Source organism: Larimichthys crocea, chromosome XVI, assembly GCF_000972845.2.
Source record: "Larimichthys crocea isolate SSNF chromosome XVI, L_crocea_2.0, whole genome shotgun sequence".
NCBI classification, from domain to species: Eukaryota; Metazoa; Chordata; class Actinopteri; family Sciaenidae; genus Larimichthys; species Larimichthys crocea.
Genome location: NC_040026.1, coordinates 4,263,227 through 4,277,541, shown reverse-complemented (window position 1 = coordinate 4,277,541; position 14,315 = coordinate 4,263,227). Strand labels below are relative to the sequence as shown.

Genomic DNA, 14,315 nt, shown 5'->3' with positions numbered 1-14,315 from the left:
AAGGTTTACTTCTTGAAACCTTTTGGAGTTTTCAAGAGGTTTTAATGAGTTTGGGTTGTACTGAACAGATTCCAACACACCTCCTCTGGTTATATTTTAAGATTAAGAACAGAAAAAGTTGGACTATGATCTTTGGCTAAATAACATGTAATTTAATGTTATTTTCCAGGTCATTTGACCACTAAAATGCTTTTTATTTTGTGGTAAATAATTGAAAAGAAAAAAATGACATGATGGAAAGGCCATCCATTTAATTTAAACACACCTTTTCTGAACACATTACCATCCACTTTGCACCTAATGCCTGGCCTTAATTTGTTTATGGACAAATAGCTTGGTGCTGAATCAGCATACTCTGTGGCTTCTCTGTCTGATACCTCATGAAATAAACCCCCTCCTCACTGTCAGATGACTGTAGGTGTCTTTTCTTTTCTTTTTCTTTTTTTGGAGAGAGGGAGTGGGGGGGACGAACGGTGGCCGGTGTTTCCCGACACGAGTCGAGTGTCTCCGAGAGTGAGCAGAGCAGCCCGACATATTCTGAACATCTTCCAAATGTTGAGCCCGAGTCGTGAAGTGCTGCTCTTGTTGGGGGCGAGGTTGAAAGGGAGTGAGACGGCGACGAGGGAGGCAAGAGGCAGCATCCGCACACATTTTTAACAAAACATCCTTCTTCACATCCCCGCTGACTGCAGCGCACCTCACAAACCGGCCAATTAAAAAGGTAGGTGAGCATCTCAGAGGTGATTTTCCTTTACCTAACATACATGTGCGGCTGTGTGTCCTACATCTGACTGGTGCGTGACGGGTTAAATTCTGCAGTTTTTTGGGTTTGACGCGTTTATCCCGGCTATCCCGGCCCGGGAGGTTTTTATGACTAACTAACACATTATACTGTCAATGAGAAAAGGTGTGAAAGAATAATATGCTCATCTCTGGTGTACTGATGCTGATCTGGCGCCTTCACCGGATATTTTATGTTGATTTCATTTATTTCTCAGCCTCCTGGTGGATTTCAGGTATTCTAAAATATAATGCAGTTTTATTTTGTATAATGCAGCATGATGTTAAATGTTTTTTTATTGCCTTGTACATATGATAAAACAGGAATATTCACCTTAATTGAGAACATTAAAGAAATAAACAGTTATTGTCTTTATCATCATCATGTGTTAAAATTATTTTTTATATTCCATAGTCTCATTCTCTTAAAGCTTTACATATAAGGAAGTTATCTCCTCCAAAAGACTAAATGTCCTGTTAATAGCATCCATTATCTGACAGGAGGCTCCAGCCTGAACGCTCTCTGCTGTGCTGCCTCCACCTGCAGTGTGCTGCTTGTAGACTGTAGCCAGAGCTGTATGAAGGCCAGCAATGGCTGTATTATAATCTCATCTTTAGCACAAAACAGATTCCACCTCTTACTGTGTTTGTCAGGACTGCACATAGCTCCGGGACTCCTCCACCCTTCGCTCCTCCCTCATGTCCTCTGATTTTAATGAATCTGACAGGTGCAAGCAGTATGGTGGAAACCTGTCTTATCCTTTAGTTCACTGCAGCCAGTTCTGGAGAAATAATAGGTTGTCAGCTGCTGCAGGCTTCCCATCAAAAGATAAACTTTTGAAATTATATATATCTGGGTTTTGTCTAGACAAGATTTTTTAGCTGTGTGAGCATCTTTTCCCTGCATCTACTCTTTCAGAAACATGATATCGGTTGGAGGAATTTTTGAAGTTGGGAGCATTTTCTAATGCACCTTATTCCAGCAGGGGATATTTGTTTGAAAGTAGTACAACTAAAGTTAACATCCAGCCTTATCCATGCATGTCCATGCACAGCTATCCTTCTTCTATCCTCTAATATCTAATGCTGTGAGAAGACGGTACAGTATGTGCATCTGTAAATGTGTGTTTGAGCGCACTTCTAGCATGCCTAAGACCTTACTTCATGTAGAATCATCTTTCCTCGTGACACCTCAACTCACACTCACACGGAAACGAGTAAAGTGAAAATAAAAGAGAAATGATGAAGGGTAAAGACACAGAGATTGCTTTGTAGGGTCCCCACATCTGCAGTCATTCAATGCATTTCCGCCTCTTTATAGCCCGTGGACAAAGACCTGCCTGTCCTTCCAGTAAGTAACGTGTTTGGAGTTAGAAGGAACACAGGGACAGGCTTTGATTTCAGAGTGGGATGCACTTGCTTGGATTATATAAGATAAGGAGGAGGAGAGGATGAAAGAGACATAATAAAAAGAGAAAGAGATCCTGAGAGAAACCCAAAGAAAAAGGGGAAATTAGAGAGATGCCCCAAGATAGGGAACGGAAGATTCGGGTTGAGAGAGGAGTCGTACTGAGAAGAAAAAACGTGGTGGAAGAAGAAAGCGAGAGATAATACGGAGCTATCAAACAGAGGCATAGAAAGTGAAAGGGAGCAGAGGAGGACAGGCAGACTTCAACATGGTCATGAATGTGGTAGAAAGTAACACATGGAGATGTGAGAATGGAGACAGAATTGACAAAATGGAAGAGGGAGGAAAGAGATCCAGCGAGGGAAAATAAAGACTGAAGAGTGAAGCTAAGTGAAGGGAGAGTCAGGGAAGGATGGCAGATGGCATATTTGTTCATGGTTTACAGCCCAAAGGACAGTGTATAAATATAATATAGCTTACTGCACGTGTTTTCATGTGCATGCATGTTTGTGCTCAGTGATGCGGCCTCTGAATTGGCCTCAAATGCTCAAAAATTACACAGAAACGGAGGACAAGATTTCAGATTCCCTGCTTCACAGATTTTGCGATGAAACACCAGATTGGCTGTGGTGACTCCACAAGGCCTACTGCTGTGACAAACAGATGGACATGGATCATTTTTCTCTTTTTATCTTCAGAGCCAACTAATCTTACATTTCAGATCGCTGGTTAATTAAACGTTGATAGCTACAGGGGTCAACAGTCAGTTAGTGGGGAGTTATGATCAGTGATGCGGTGGCCTCAAATGAGGCTTCAAAGTTTGAGAAGAAGTTCCTGAACCAAGGACATGGACTGCAGTAATAAGATTACAGGGTAATTCGAGTTATATAGATGACTGTAGCAAAGGACACTTACGATTTGTTTGCCAAGAGACGCTGTTCTGTGTGACGCAACTTTCTTCCATATTTTGTTTCAGATACAATAAAATCAGTGGGCTCTTAGGCTTTCTGCCCAGAATGTGGCACGCAGACGTGGTAGACACAATGCAGAGGGTTGTACGAGGTCTTTTGTGAAACAGGAACTTTGGTTAGATGATGGCATTGTGAAATGTTAATTATTTTCATCAAACAAAGAGAGAAAATGACCTCCCTGCTGTTGCTCTTTGCAAATATGTTCATATCACGCAAACACAAAGGCCGACAGGTGGCAGACATACAGAAATTGCACACACATAAGCTTGCACACAGTGTGAAGATGGCTTAATGCCTTGTCATTTACAGCAGGAATGGGATGTCTTATGATGTCTCCTGTGTTACAACGGGACACTTTAATCTTTACCGCATGTTTATTAGCTACTGCAAAGTGTGACTGTGAGCACTGCAGGTGTTCCCTCCCAGGCCCCTCCTGGGCTTTGTAAATGAAACAGCAGCAAAATCTCTTTTGCACAAACTCAGACACAGAAACACAGAAGGCAGTTCACAACATCATAACTCCTTCAGTGATTCTTTTCAGAAAGAGTCTTATAGGAAATAGGTTTGACCCGCAGTCCTTCTCGTTCTGGACATTTCCTGTTGGAAAAGGGTCGTCACTCAGATCCCCACGATTTGAATTATCCTGAGATTCATGAATTATTCTGTGTTTAAATTCAGGCACATAATCAATAGACAATCCTTGACAGTGATCCAAAGCCAGGTGGCCCTGGTAATCATGCACATACACTTAAAAAGGGAAGAGCCTCTTTAAGACATAAATGTCTGAGGGTATGGCCTTTAAACAACAACCCATAAATCTAAACCCAGATTTAAGTTATAAATCATTGGTTTTCTCCACAAAAGTTGCACCAAAGGCTGTTTTTAATGTCTGATGCCCTGTAATGATCTCCAGGCAATGGCAGATAAATTGAATTTACAAGGATTGCAAGATCTCTCTGCAGATCTTCAGGGGTTTTTAGATGTTTAGTGTGATTAGATAGCCTAATTGAATTCTTAGTGCACCTGAAAGAACACAGCGGATAACAAAGAGAAAGAAAGAAAGAAAGAAGACAAGGCTGGCCTTAAATGTATGCACATTTTGCTGTATTTTGACTTTATAAGGACACATTTATGGTATATAGATAACCATGACTGCTTACGTTCTACTTTAACTACTGCACTGTCTGACTGTGAGCACTGCAGGTGTTTCCTCCTGCTCCCCTCCTGGGCTTTTAAAATGGAAACCACAGGCAAGTTTCTTTTGCTCCAGCCAATTGATGTTGTTGCCTCTGATGTCTCAGCACAGAAGAAAGCCATTCACATCATCAATATCCCCCTCCGTGCAGCAATTAATCTCAGAAACCTTCACAGAGCTTAGTGGAATATATATTTTGCCCCAGTTCACTTCTTGTTCAGGATGTTTCCTGTTTGAAACTCACCCAAGCAAAGACTTTTTTTAAGCAACAGCGTACTTACTGCAAAATAGATTCTTGTCCTCCGTGAATTCTCGTAACATACAGTTTAAAATGTACGATATATTTTACACATTAGATTACTGCCACCAAATGCAGGAGCGCTTCAGAATGATGTGATCATTTTTCTTTCAAGGAACAACTGATTACATTTTGGAAGTGATTTGAATCTGGGATTTGAGCCAGAAGGTTGTAATTGTATTTTCATGCAATATTGAAACAAGCAGCGAGTTAGAAGTGACTGCCTGTTTCCAAAGAATGCAAAACAGCAAAAAGCAAACTAAGAGTCAATAAACCATACTTTCAGTTTTAGTTTTGTGCCTCAGGCATCAGTATGCTTCATCATGGGGCGATATCATCCTGGAATTATGTCATAGTTTCACTGTGAATAAGCAACAGGGTCAATATGTCCCCCGCACACACCCCAAACCAGTTCAAGTAACAAAGACAAAGATATATATGTATAAATATATATATAAAATAATGTTACCTATTATGTTGACTTTTCTCTGAATATATTATCCCTTTTTCTTTATAGGCACAACAGAATCAGCCAGGATGGCGACAGTCAGTGTGATCACATTCAGCTTTCTGCTCGCCACAGGTATGTTGATAAAAATTAGTGATGCTGATGTTTTGTTTTTTTCTGCTGATGTCAGCGTTCAGTCTTTTGGCTCTTTGCAATGACTCATGCTACACTGTATTGAATTATTTTGTGCAATACTGCAAAACACTAGTCACTGAATCGACCACTCTGTGCAATATCCCTGTGTACACGTCACTCCCACTATCAGTATTTATATCCTATTTATTTATAAACTATGTTTATATTCTTATACAGTGATATTTTAAATACTCTCTCAACCATGTCCCTTGTACAGTATATAGAACACTTATACATATTTCATACTATATACTATTTTAGTATATTTTATATTTTGCATTTTTATAATATTATTTTTTCTTTTACTTCTTTAGCTTATTTTTTTTACCCTCACTGCTCTTAATGCTAAGCTGACCGGTTCCTCTCGTCCAGCACATTTCATTGTATTGTTGACCCTGTGTTAACCTGCATATGACAAATAAACCTGAAACTGAACTGTTATATTTGTCCAGGGATCACTGTTTTATTTAATAGTTTAAGTTTGATGGTGCTTAATTTGTCTAATTGACAATATGTCAATCATCATATAAGTAATATGTAAGATAAAGTCCTACAGGGAGAAAAACAAAAGCATTTTTTTTTTAAAAAAAAGTCATAATATTACAAATGTCTGTTTTAATTTGTATTTTCTTTCTTCTTTGTTCACAGCTCTTTCTGCTCCTATTAAAGGTAAGACTTGGCTCACCAGTGAATCATATATAATTCTAAGTTTTCTCATCAATTAGAAATAATAACCTTGCCCTCTTATATGTCATTGCTTCCTCCTTCCTCTGTCTGTCATATAAATCAGTTGATGAGGACTCCATGACCTTGTTCCATGGGGAGGATTTCCACATCATGTTGCCCTCACTGGAGTGTGAGGTCACATTTCGGAACAGGTCTGCTCCACGGTCGGCCGATGTGGTGCTGATGCGAGGCGGCGTCGTGGTCAACAATCGTGCAAAACTCAACCGCCACCTCAGCCACCTCATTATCGATGCTGTCGGTGAAGGAGACGAGGGCATGTACACCGTGAAGAATCCAGATATACCCGACGACGTCAGACGTCTCGCGCTTGTAGTCCGAGGTACTGAATGACATGAGTGTGTAGGACATTAGGATTGGTAATGAAGCATAGCCTCAGTTGTAAGAGTCTCGCAGGCACAATGGGACTTTCAATTCAAAACGCTAATTTATCTGCAAATTCATATTAGAACCAGTTTTCAATGACCTTATCTGTGTTAAAGAACTATACATTTAGTAGTGTTTTCATCTATTAATAGAACTGTAAATTGCTTTTTCAATTTAATACAGACCAGTACAATTCTCATTTTAAATCAAAGATAATTCACTGGCCAAGCATTTCATTGTCTGAAGAAGAGTTTTTGCTCTGCTGTAAACTTTGCAAATCAAAAAGCAGTGTTTGATTTTGTTTTTTTCACAAACTATCCCATCAAGTACAAACTTAAGACGTCCTCAGCCATGACAGACAATGACGAGTTTCAAATGGTGCTTATGAATTCTGACTTTTAAAAGTCCCCCACGATCCTGATAAGGATAAGTGGTTACAGAAAATGGGTGGATGGATGTTTTTGTCAGTCCTCTCTCACAGCAGCCGTCATGTTGAACTGCCATTTTTCAGCAGTAGCCCAAAACAGACTAAAAACAAAACTAAACAGTGGCACTAGATTGGGCCTTTTGTGTTTTACATACATTTAATGCCACCAATTTCTCCTTCACACTAGGAAGGAGAGAGTACGGCGAGGGGGTAGCAATCTGCTAATATACGTCTAGATGCCACTAAATCCTACACATCGGTCCTTCAAGTATCTGAATACGTCCTCCACCACTGGATGACATCAGAGCCACAACCCCGGGATGAAGAATAAGCCTCTTATATCTGATCTGGAGTCAGACTCAGGGTAGCGTAGGAGCTGACATTTCTCGTGCTTTAATCATTCAGTCAGCAGCCGAAGAAACCTCTCGGTTACACATCCTGTTTGTCCTTGGGGCGTTAGGAGTTGCAGCAGTGTTGACTTTGGACTCGGATGAGTAATTCTGATGAGATTAAACACACAAACACACACAAAGTGTGAGAGAAGGATGGAGTGATTCAAACATGCATGAGGGAGGAGTGGGCTCAAACCCAGCATAGATAAATGCAGCTGTAGCGTAGCAGTTTGTATAAAATGTGCCATATGGATGGTGTAATGTGTTTTGAGGTGGTGAAGAGGTGTTTGTGTGTTTGTGTGCATGTGTGTGAGACCATACTGGAGCTGCCAGGCAGTAATTATGCAGCTCTTTAACCACCAACCCACTCCTCTCTCCTTCCTTCCCTGCTGTTTTCCTGTCTTTATCTTGTCTTTACTGTCTTTCCCTCTTTTTGGTTTCTATCTCTACCCTTTCATTTTAGCCGCCTTGATATTTTTGGATCAGTGCTCCTCTCTATGCAATCTGTCCCCCATTTTCTGCCACATCTGTCAAGACCCTTCCTCTCTCTTCCTCACTCCTTCACCTCTGTCTATCCTTTCTCTGCCTTAAACTCATTTTTCTATTTTTTTTCTCTTCCTTCACTCCTTCTTACTTAAATGTCAAGCAATTTCCTGCCTACTGTAATTAACCTTGTTGCTTCCTTTTACTCCAGAACAAACTGCTTACCACCATGTTTCTACCTTCTAGATTGCTCCAACGAGCAGTCCATTAAATATGGAGACCCCTACCATATTCCACTGTTAGGGGTGACTCTTCCCATCACACTGGAGTACAGGCCCAGTGCTGTGGAGGCCAACCAGACATCTAGGTAGAGTTTGCAGTATTATATAATGATTTATTTTAGACCCAAGAGCATCTGTGATGATGTTTTCTTACCATGCTGTACCACAAACCTTCACCCTTTTTGACTTTTCCGTCTGCAGACCTGCTCTGGTGCTGCTCACCAGGACAGGGCTGTCCAGGGAGGGCTACCAGGGTCGAATCAGCGTTAGTGAGCGCCATGTCACCCTCAGTGCTGTCACGGGTGCAGACGAAGGTAGCTACACTGTCAGGGATGCCGAAGGTGATATCCAAAGGAAAGTGTGTCTCAACGTCAGAGGTGAGAATGCAGACGAAGGCATATTTTTCCCCCCTCCATGCTTGACCTGTTTTAACTGACCAGCACCTTCCATCAGGATGTTGTTCTTGTTTCCTTTCTGGTTATAACGCTCTTCTCGTCTGCCATAATGGCTTTTTAAAGACCCAAATGTTAATGGGCTCTAGCAGACTAATGCGTTTTATGTTGATCCATGAGCCTGTAAAGTGAGCTGTTAAGTATTTATTGTACGTCCTTCCTTTTCCTCTGTCTGTCTGTGTCTCAGAGCACCAAAACTTTGTGATCCTGCCATATGGAAAAAGACTGAAGATCAACCTGATACTCAACAGCTCTTTGGTCCAACTGTACTACAGCCCCGACTCTGACCCCACACCCCGTCTGCTGCTGGACAAGGGAGAATTTACAAATGTAACTGGAGCCTCTTATTTCTTTTTAGTTCCACCGGTGTGAATATTTGTTTTCTGTATTTTAGCAGAGATAGAAAAAATAAACAAATGGCTTTAATTACAACAAAGGTGGGTAATATTAGTATAAGTTGAATGTCAAAACGTAAGTCCTCTTTTGTCTGTGTCTTACTATGTACTAGTTAATCTTATGGAATGCACAAATATGCTTTGAATATAAATATATAATATGGGTAGTTAATAATAGATTTATGTAATGTTTTACACCAGTGGGGCACCTTGTCTGAAGCAAAGATGACCTAGACTGACATTATAAAACATTTATACACTTCTATGAAATATGACATTACCCTTTATGGAAAATCAGCAGGGGTGATTTTCATTGTTTAGGATCTGTGAACTGACTGCAAGGTGAGATGAGATCTGGGGGAAACTTTATATACTCTAAATATACTTTATAGAGAGCCAAATAAATTAAAGAAATAAAATACACTATTTAGTACATTGTTTACATTCTCTATGGCTAAGTCAACGGTTATGATTGGCTTTTACATTATTTTCTCTATTGATATTAGTATGAGGTGTATCTTTGCTATTTTCTAAAGTTTGGGATATAAATATATTTATGTTTTTTTTAATTCCAGGCCATAGAGGAGCTGAATCTCCAGGACCGTCTCTCTATGGAGGGTTCATTGGTTTTACTGGATCAAGTCAAGGGTGCAGATGCAGGACAGTTCAAAATTACTGACATACTGGGGTTCACTGTGTCCAGCATCCACCTGGAAGTACAACGTAAATATGAGCTAAATGATATTGCTGTGATGGCTGATAATGGTATCAAACATAGTCAGGCCAAAATCATTGTTTTGTAGCTAAAAAAGAGGAAAGAATATTCTCTTTCTTTTGTCTACTGAAGTCATGCACTGGAATTTCTACACGTCAGTGAAAGGTCAGCTGAATTATTTAGTTTCCCACTCCTTTCCTCCCCTCTCCTTTCCCACCATGCATCCATGCAGCCTACAAGCTGGAGTCGCTGTATGTGGCCATCATCGCCCTGTTGGGCTTGCTGGTTTTCCTTCTGCTGGTTTGTCTGCTGTCCTGCTTGATCAAAGTGAAGAAGAGGGCCAAGAGGGCCGCTGCCCTGGAGAAGCTTGCCCAGAATGCCGGCAAAGAGGATGAGGGAGAGGCCTTCAGACAGGTTGGAGGGATAACTGGCAATGCGGTGATGATAGTGTTAGGATGTTTTTCCCCAACATAATGCATCACTCTTGTTTTGTGTGCATCTTCGCAGGTGGTCAAGAACATCACCAAACTCAGTGAGGAATCAAAGCACTCCCAGGCAGACAACACAGAGAAATCTCAAAGCACTGAGGTGGACATTAAAGTAAGATTATGTGGTATTTCTATTCTTAAAACTGTCTTTGAGGTTTTAATAATATCTCCATTTTTATGCTGTTTTCTGCGTTCAGACAGCTGCAGCTTATTCAGAACGCTGCTGCTAGAGTCCTCACTAAGATCAACAAAGTGGATGACATCAGTCCAGGTCTCAGATCTTTGCAGTGGCTTCTTGTGCGCTCCAACTCTCAGTTCTTTTAAATCAAGGCTTAAATTTTTTCTGTTTTCCACTGCCTTTTATTAAATTCAATTTGGGGCAGTTCGTTCCTATCTTGCACTGCACCGTGACGTTTATACGTTTATATGTTTTATTCAATTTTTACCTAATTATTATCTTCCATTTTGTTTGACTGTTTTTTTAAATCCTGTTTATATGCTTCCTTGATATTGCCTTGTATATCCGTTATATCTATTGTTGAAAGGTGAGATACAATTAGACTTATCTCATTGTCTGTTTGCACTTAGGGTCTGGAGGTTTCCTCTAAAGAGGTTGGGGTTGATAACCTAGAGACCAGTGACTCTGGCGTTGGCTTTAACACCGCCCTCCCACTGGACACTGACACTGATGTCCCTGATCCAATCTCTGAGTCCGTGGCTGTAACCATCTCTGCTGCCCCTGAAACCAAACCAAGTCCTCCATCTGCTGCTGAGACCAAGCCAAGTGCTCCACCAGCTTTGGAAATTACGCCCAGTCCAGTAGCTGAAACTAAAGCCTCCCCAGCACCCGAGACCATGTCAACCCCTGATCAGCCAGTGGAAGCAAAGTTGGATGTGTCCAAACCATCAGAAATTAAGCTCAGCCCAGCCCCGAGTCCTGAGCCTAAGGCTCGTCTGAGTCCTGCTGATCTAAAGCCTGCACCCACACCTGAGCCCCCCAAACCAACTACACCGGAACCTATTACCAACGGTACACCTGAGCCAGGCCTGGATTCCAAACCAAGCCCAGAGCACATTGATATCATCGGAGGCTCAGCTCCAAAAGCAGCCCCCCCTAAAACCCCTGAAGTGGAGCTGAAATCTAGTGGTGCTGCACTGGAGGCCAGCAAAGAGGGCACTGTGGCTGAGGATTCAACCACCACCACCTGAGAACTGCCCCTGCAAAAATCAAAGGGAGGCCCCACAGATTTTCTCCATCTACCACCACTGTAGACAATCGAGCACCCCCTACCAAATAATGAAGAAACCACTGAAACTGGGGCAAGGACTCTGGTTTAACGTGTCTATTGTCTGAACACAGTATAACCTTGTTAACGGTATCTCACTTGTCTATAATTAACACATAACCTTTGAGACTTTCTGATCTGGAAGAACTTCACACAACAAATGTGGCTTGTTGATTGTTTAGCTGTATACAACTTGCAGCCTCATTTTTGGTAACTTTAGAGTAAGTTAGTGTCCGACTGCAAACGAAATCCTTTGCAGTGTTTACAAAAAGAACTCCACATGAAGTCTTTTCCAACATATTGAGCTCGCCAGAAAGGTTTACAACATTTCATTAAAACATACTAGAATTCCTTAGTTGACCGTAACTAACCGTTATTTCCCATCTAAATGCTCGTTCCTCTGTCAGCATGTGGATAAAACAGACAAACTGCATGAAATTTTCAACCAGTGTCATCTCAAACCTACTAAAATGTGTCATGACAGTCTTTTAATCGGACACGCAAAAAGCCCCGTAGATCACACAAACGACACTTTGTTGTTGGCACTTTGTACATAGCTTAAACGTGTATGTTATATGCTTGTGCGAGTCCTCTGGCTTCATAAACATGTGCAATTCATTAACACATATAGAAGAGAAAAAAAAGATTAGTTTTGCATAAATTTAACCACACCACACAAAAATATACTAATAATACTAACCCCGCTATTTATAGTCTGAGATTGAGATTCGGACTCCCAGTGGATAGCTCAGATGATTAAAATGTGTATTTCAGACTGATCCCTGAAGTCCGGATCAACCACTTTTGTGTCTTTGATCTGGATTTCCTGGTGGCTCTATAAAAATCCCATCATTCCTAAAGTTTAATAGGCAGCTCATGCCAGCAGCAACTCCAGGAACTTAATGGGACCACCGTGTTCCTGCTGTACGTTTGGCTTTCCAAAGGTGAAATACTGAATGAAAGTGTCTGGAAAGTTCAAATAGTTAGGACATGACTGCTTGTGTCTTTGTTTTTTATACTTCCTTGAATATTTTCAGCCCTATTTTTGTTATTACTTAATCCTCCCTTTTCTTTTCATCTTCCTTTCCTTTGCTAGGCTTAGTTTTTAAATACTTTAGTACTTAAGACATAAACTAGAATCTTAACTTCATTTTTTATTTCTTCCTGTGTCTTTGTCCCTCTAAAATGTGGCTAAAGCTTAACCATTTATGCCTAGCATGCGTAATGGCTCCAAAATAATCCTATGAGGCCTTTATCAATGCCACAACATCATCTGTCCAGAGCTGTTCTTAAGTTTGCAATATGTGGACACTGAGTCAAGACAAAATAATCTTATTTGCAACTCTTGTATGGTACAGATGAGGTGTGCAGATACATTTTAGTGTTACAAAATGCATGTCTCTACCTCATGTTTTAACCGACCACTAAAGAACCAATGACAGTCCGGCTTTGATGCACTGAAATCAACAAAGAGCATTTGCGGTTTTTGAGAGAAGCACAATAAGACAGCCATTAAAATTCAATCAAATGATCAATGAAATGTAGGAAAACTGTAACAGGTAGATCCATCTACAGTATGACCGATTGGCCTTTCTTGGTAGTTTTCCTGAGTATTAGATTTTTCTTACACGTGGATTAGTATCAGCCAATGTCAGCCTTTTAAAAAGCCATATGACAAGATAGGTTTAGATGTCAAATTTGATACAAAGATCAATAAATAAAATGTTTAAACTAAAACAAACCAAAAAATGGTATTAGATGGTCAGATGTATTACATATGAACAAAGGCATTCTCATGTAAAACACTAGATATGCCTCATTTCTAGCCTGGAACCCATTTTGGCAATACTAAAAATAATTTATACACACATACATATACACACACATTCCAGCCTTGTAAATATTGCATGTGTACGCCACTTTAACCCCCTTAAGGCTGAATGTTTTTAGTGTATAGAACGGTTGTTGTATTATACTTAATAATAAAGAAATAAACTAATTTAAATTTCTTACAAACATTAAATCCAGAATATTAAAAAAATGTACACATACATTACTATATACTATAAACACTAATATTCACTAACGTCTTGAACTAATTTAACAACCAAATATTGTAAAAATTCATAAAGACTATAATAGATCTTTCTAGATCAATTATCTGCTGTTATTGCCATTTCCAACCAGATATTCGCAGCGTACAGTATCTCTCACAGTATTTACATGTTGTATTAAAACGTTTAACCTATGTCACTTAAAGCATTGACTGCAGCATGCCCACGACATGCCCTGAAAAATAGGCTTCTATTGTCCTAAAGTTATATGTGTGTGTGCGTGTGACCAGAGGAGTGATGTTTTAATGTTGCCGTCATTGTGTGTTTGGGATTTTTTTTGTGTGTGTTTAATGCCTACAATGCACATTGAGTGATTTACGAGTGGGTGTTTGTGTGTGCTGAGTCTATGCATAGGAAATTTGTACAGAATGAAACAACTGTACTTTAAGTGTGCTTCTCCATCCGTTGTGTGTAAGGTATTCATGTGCCTGCTTAAAATCGTCGCAATGTGAAGAAAACAAGTGCTGTGTTGAAGTCATGAGTGTGAATGTGTTTAAAGCCACAAACTATTGTAGAAGATATTGTAACTTTGAGATATTTGAGTGACTCTTTGTCTTTGATTAGTGCCTAAAAACGTGTATTGGATAGTTGGCCTGTATTCTGTCATTAGCCGACACTCCTAATGGCACCTTTTTCTTGATAGGTAGTGGATTCACAGAAAGCTGATTGCACAACTGACTGAGCAACGTGATACCACTGATTAGCATAATGATATGCTAATGTGTAGAAGATATTGTATAAAAACCATGAAAGTGTTTCTCCAGATCATTCTGAGTAACATAAGGAATGCTGAGTGTGCTCTATTTGTAAGTGAGTTTTCCATTTCATCAACCGAGGCACAGTTTGGAGTACGTGAGTGTGAGAGCTCATGATAGTA

General features: G+C 40.2%; 1 protein-coding gene across 1 annotated transcript; it reads left to right on the top strand.

The window, feature by feature from the left end:
• The first annotated feature begins 429 nt into the window (after positions 1-429).
• si:dkeyp-77h1.4 (hypothetical protein) lies at positions 430-14,269 on the top strand. The gene is made up of 11 exons (XM_019261251.2): positions 430-721; positions 5,170-5,235; positions 5,944-5,964; positions 6,086-6,361; positions 7,954-8,074; positions 8,190-8,365; positions 8,628-8,770; positions 9,411-9,558; positions 9,783-9,964; positions 10,058-10,150; positions 10,627-14,269. The coding sequence occupies exons 2-11, from the start codon at positions 5,190-5,192 to the stop codon at positions 11,245-11,247; spliced, it is 1,827 nt and encodes a 608-aa protein (XP_019116796.1). The 5' UTR covers positions 430-721; positions 5,170-5,189; the 3' UTR covers positions 11,248-14,269.
• Positions 14,270-14,315: the final 46 nt, after the last annotated feature.

Coding starts and splice junctions, on each gene's coding strand:
- si:dkeyp-77h1.4 (XM_019261251.2), top strand. CDS start 5,190: ATGGCGACAGTCAGTGTGATCACATTCAGCTTTCTGCTCGCCACAG. Junction 6,362..7,953: donor TCTCGCGCTTGTAGTCCGAG/GTACTGAATGAC, acceptor TCTACCTTCTAG/ATTGCTCCAACGAGCAGTCC. Junction 9,965..10,057: donor AGGGAGAGGCCTTCAGACAG/GTTGGAGGGATA, acceptor GCATCTTCGCAG/GTGGTCAAGAACATCACCAA.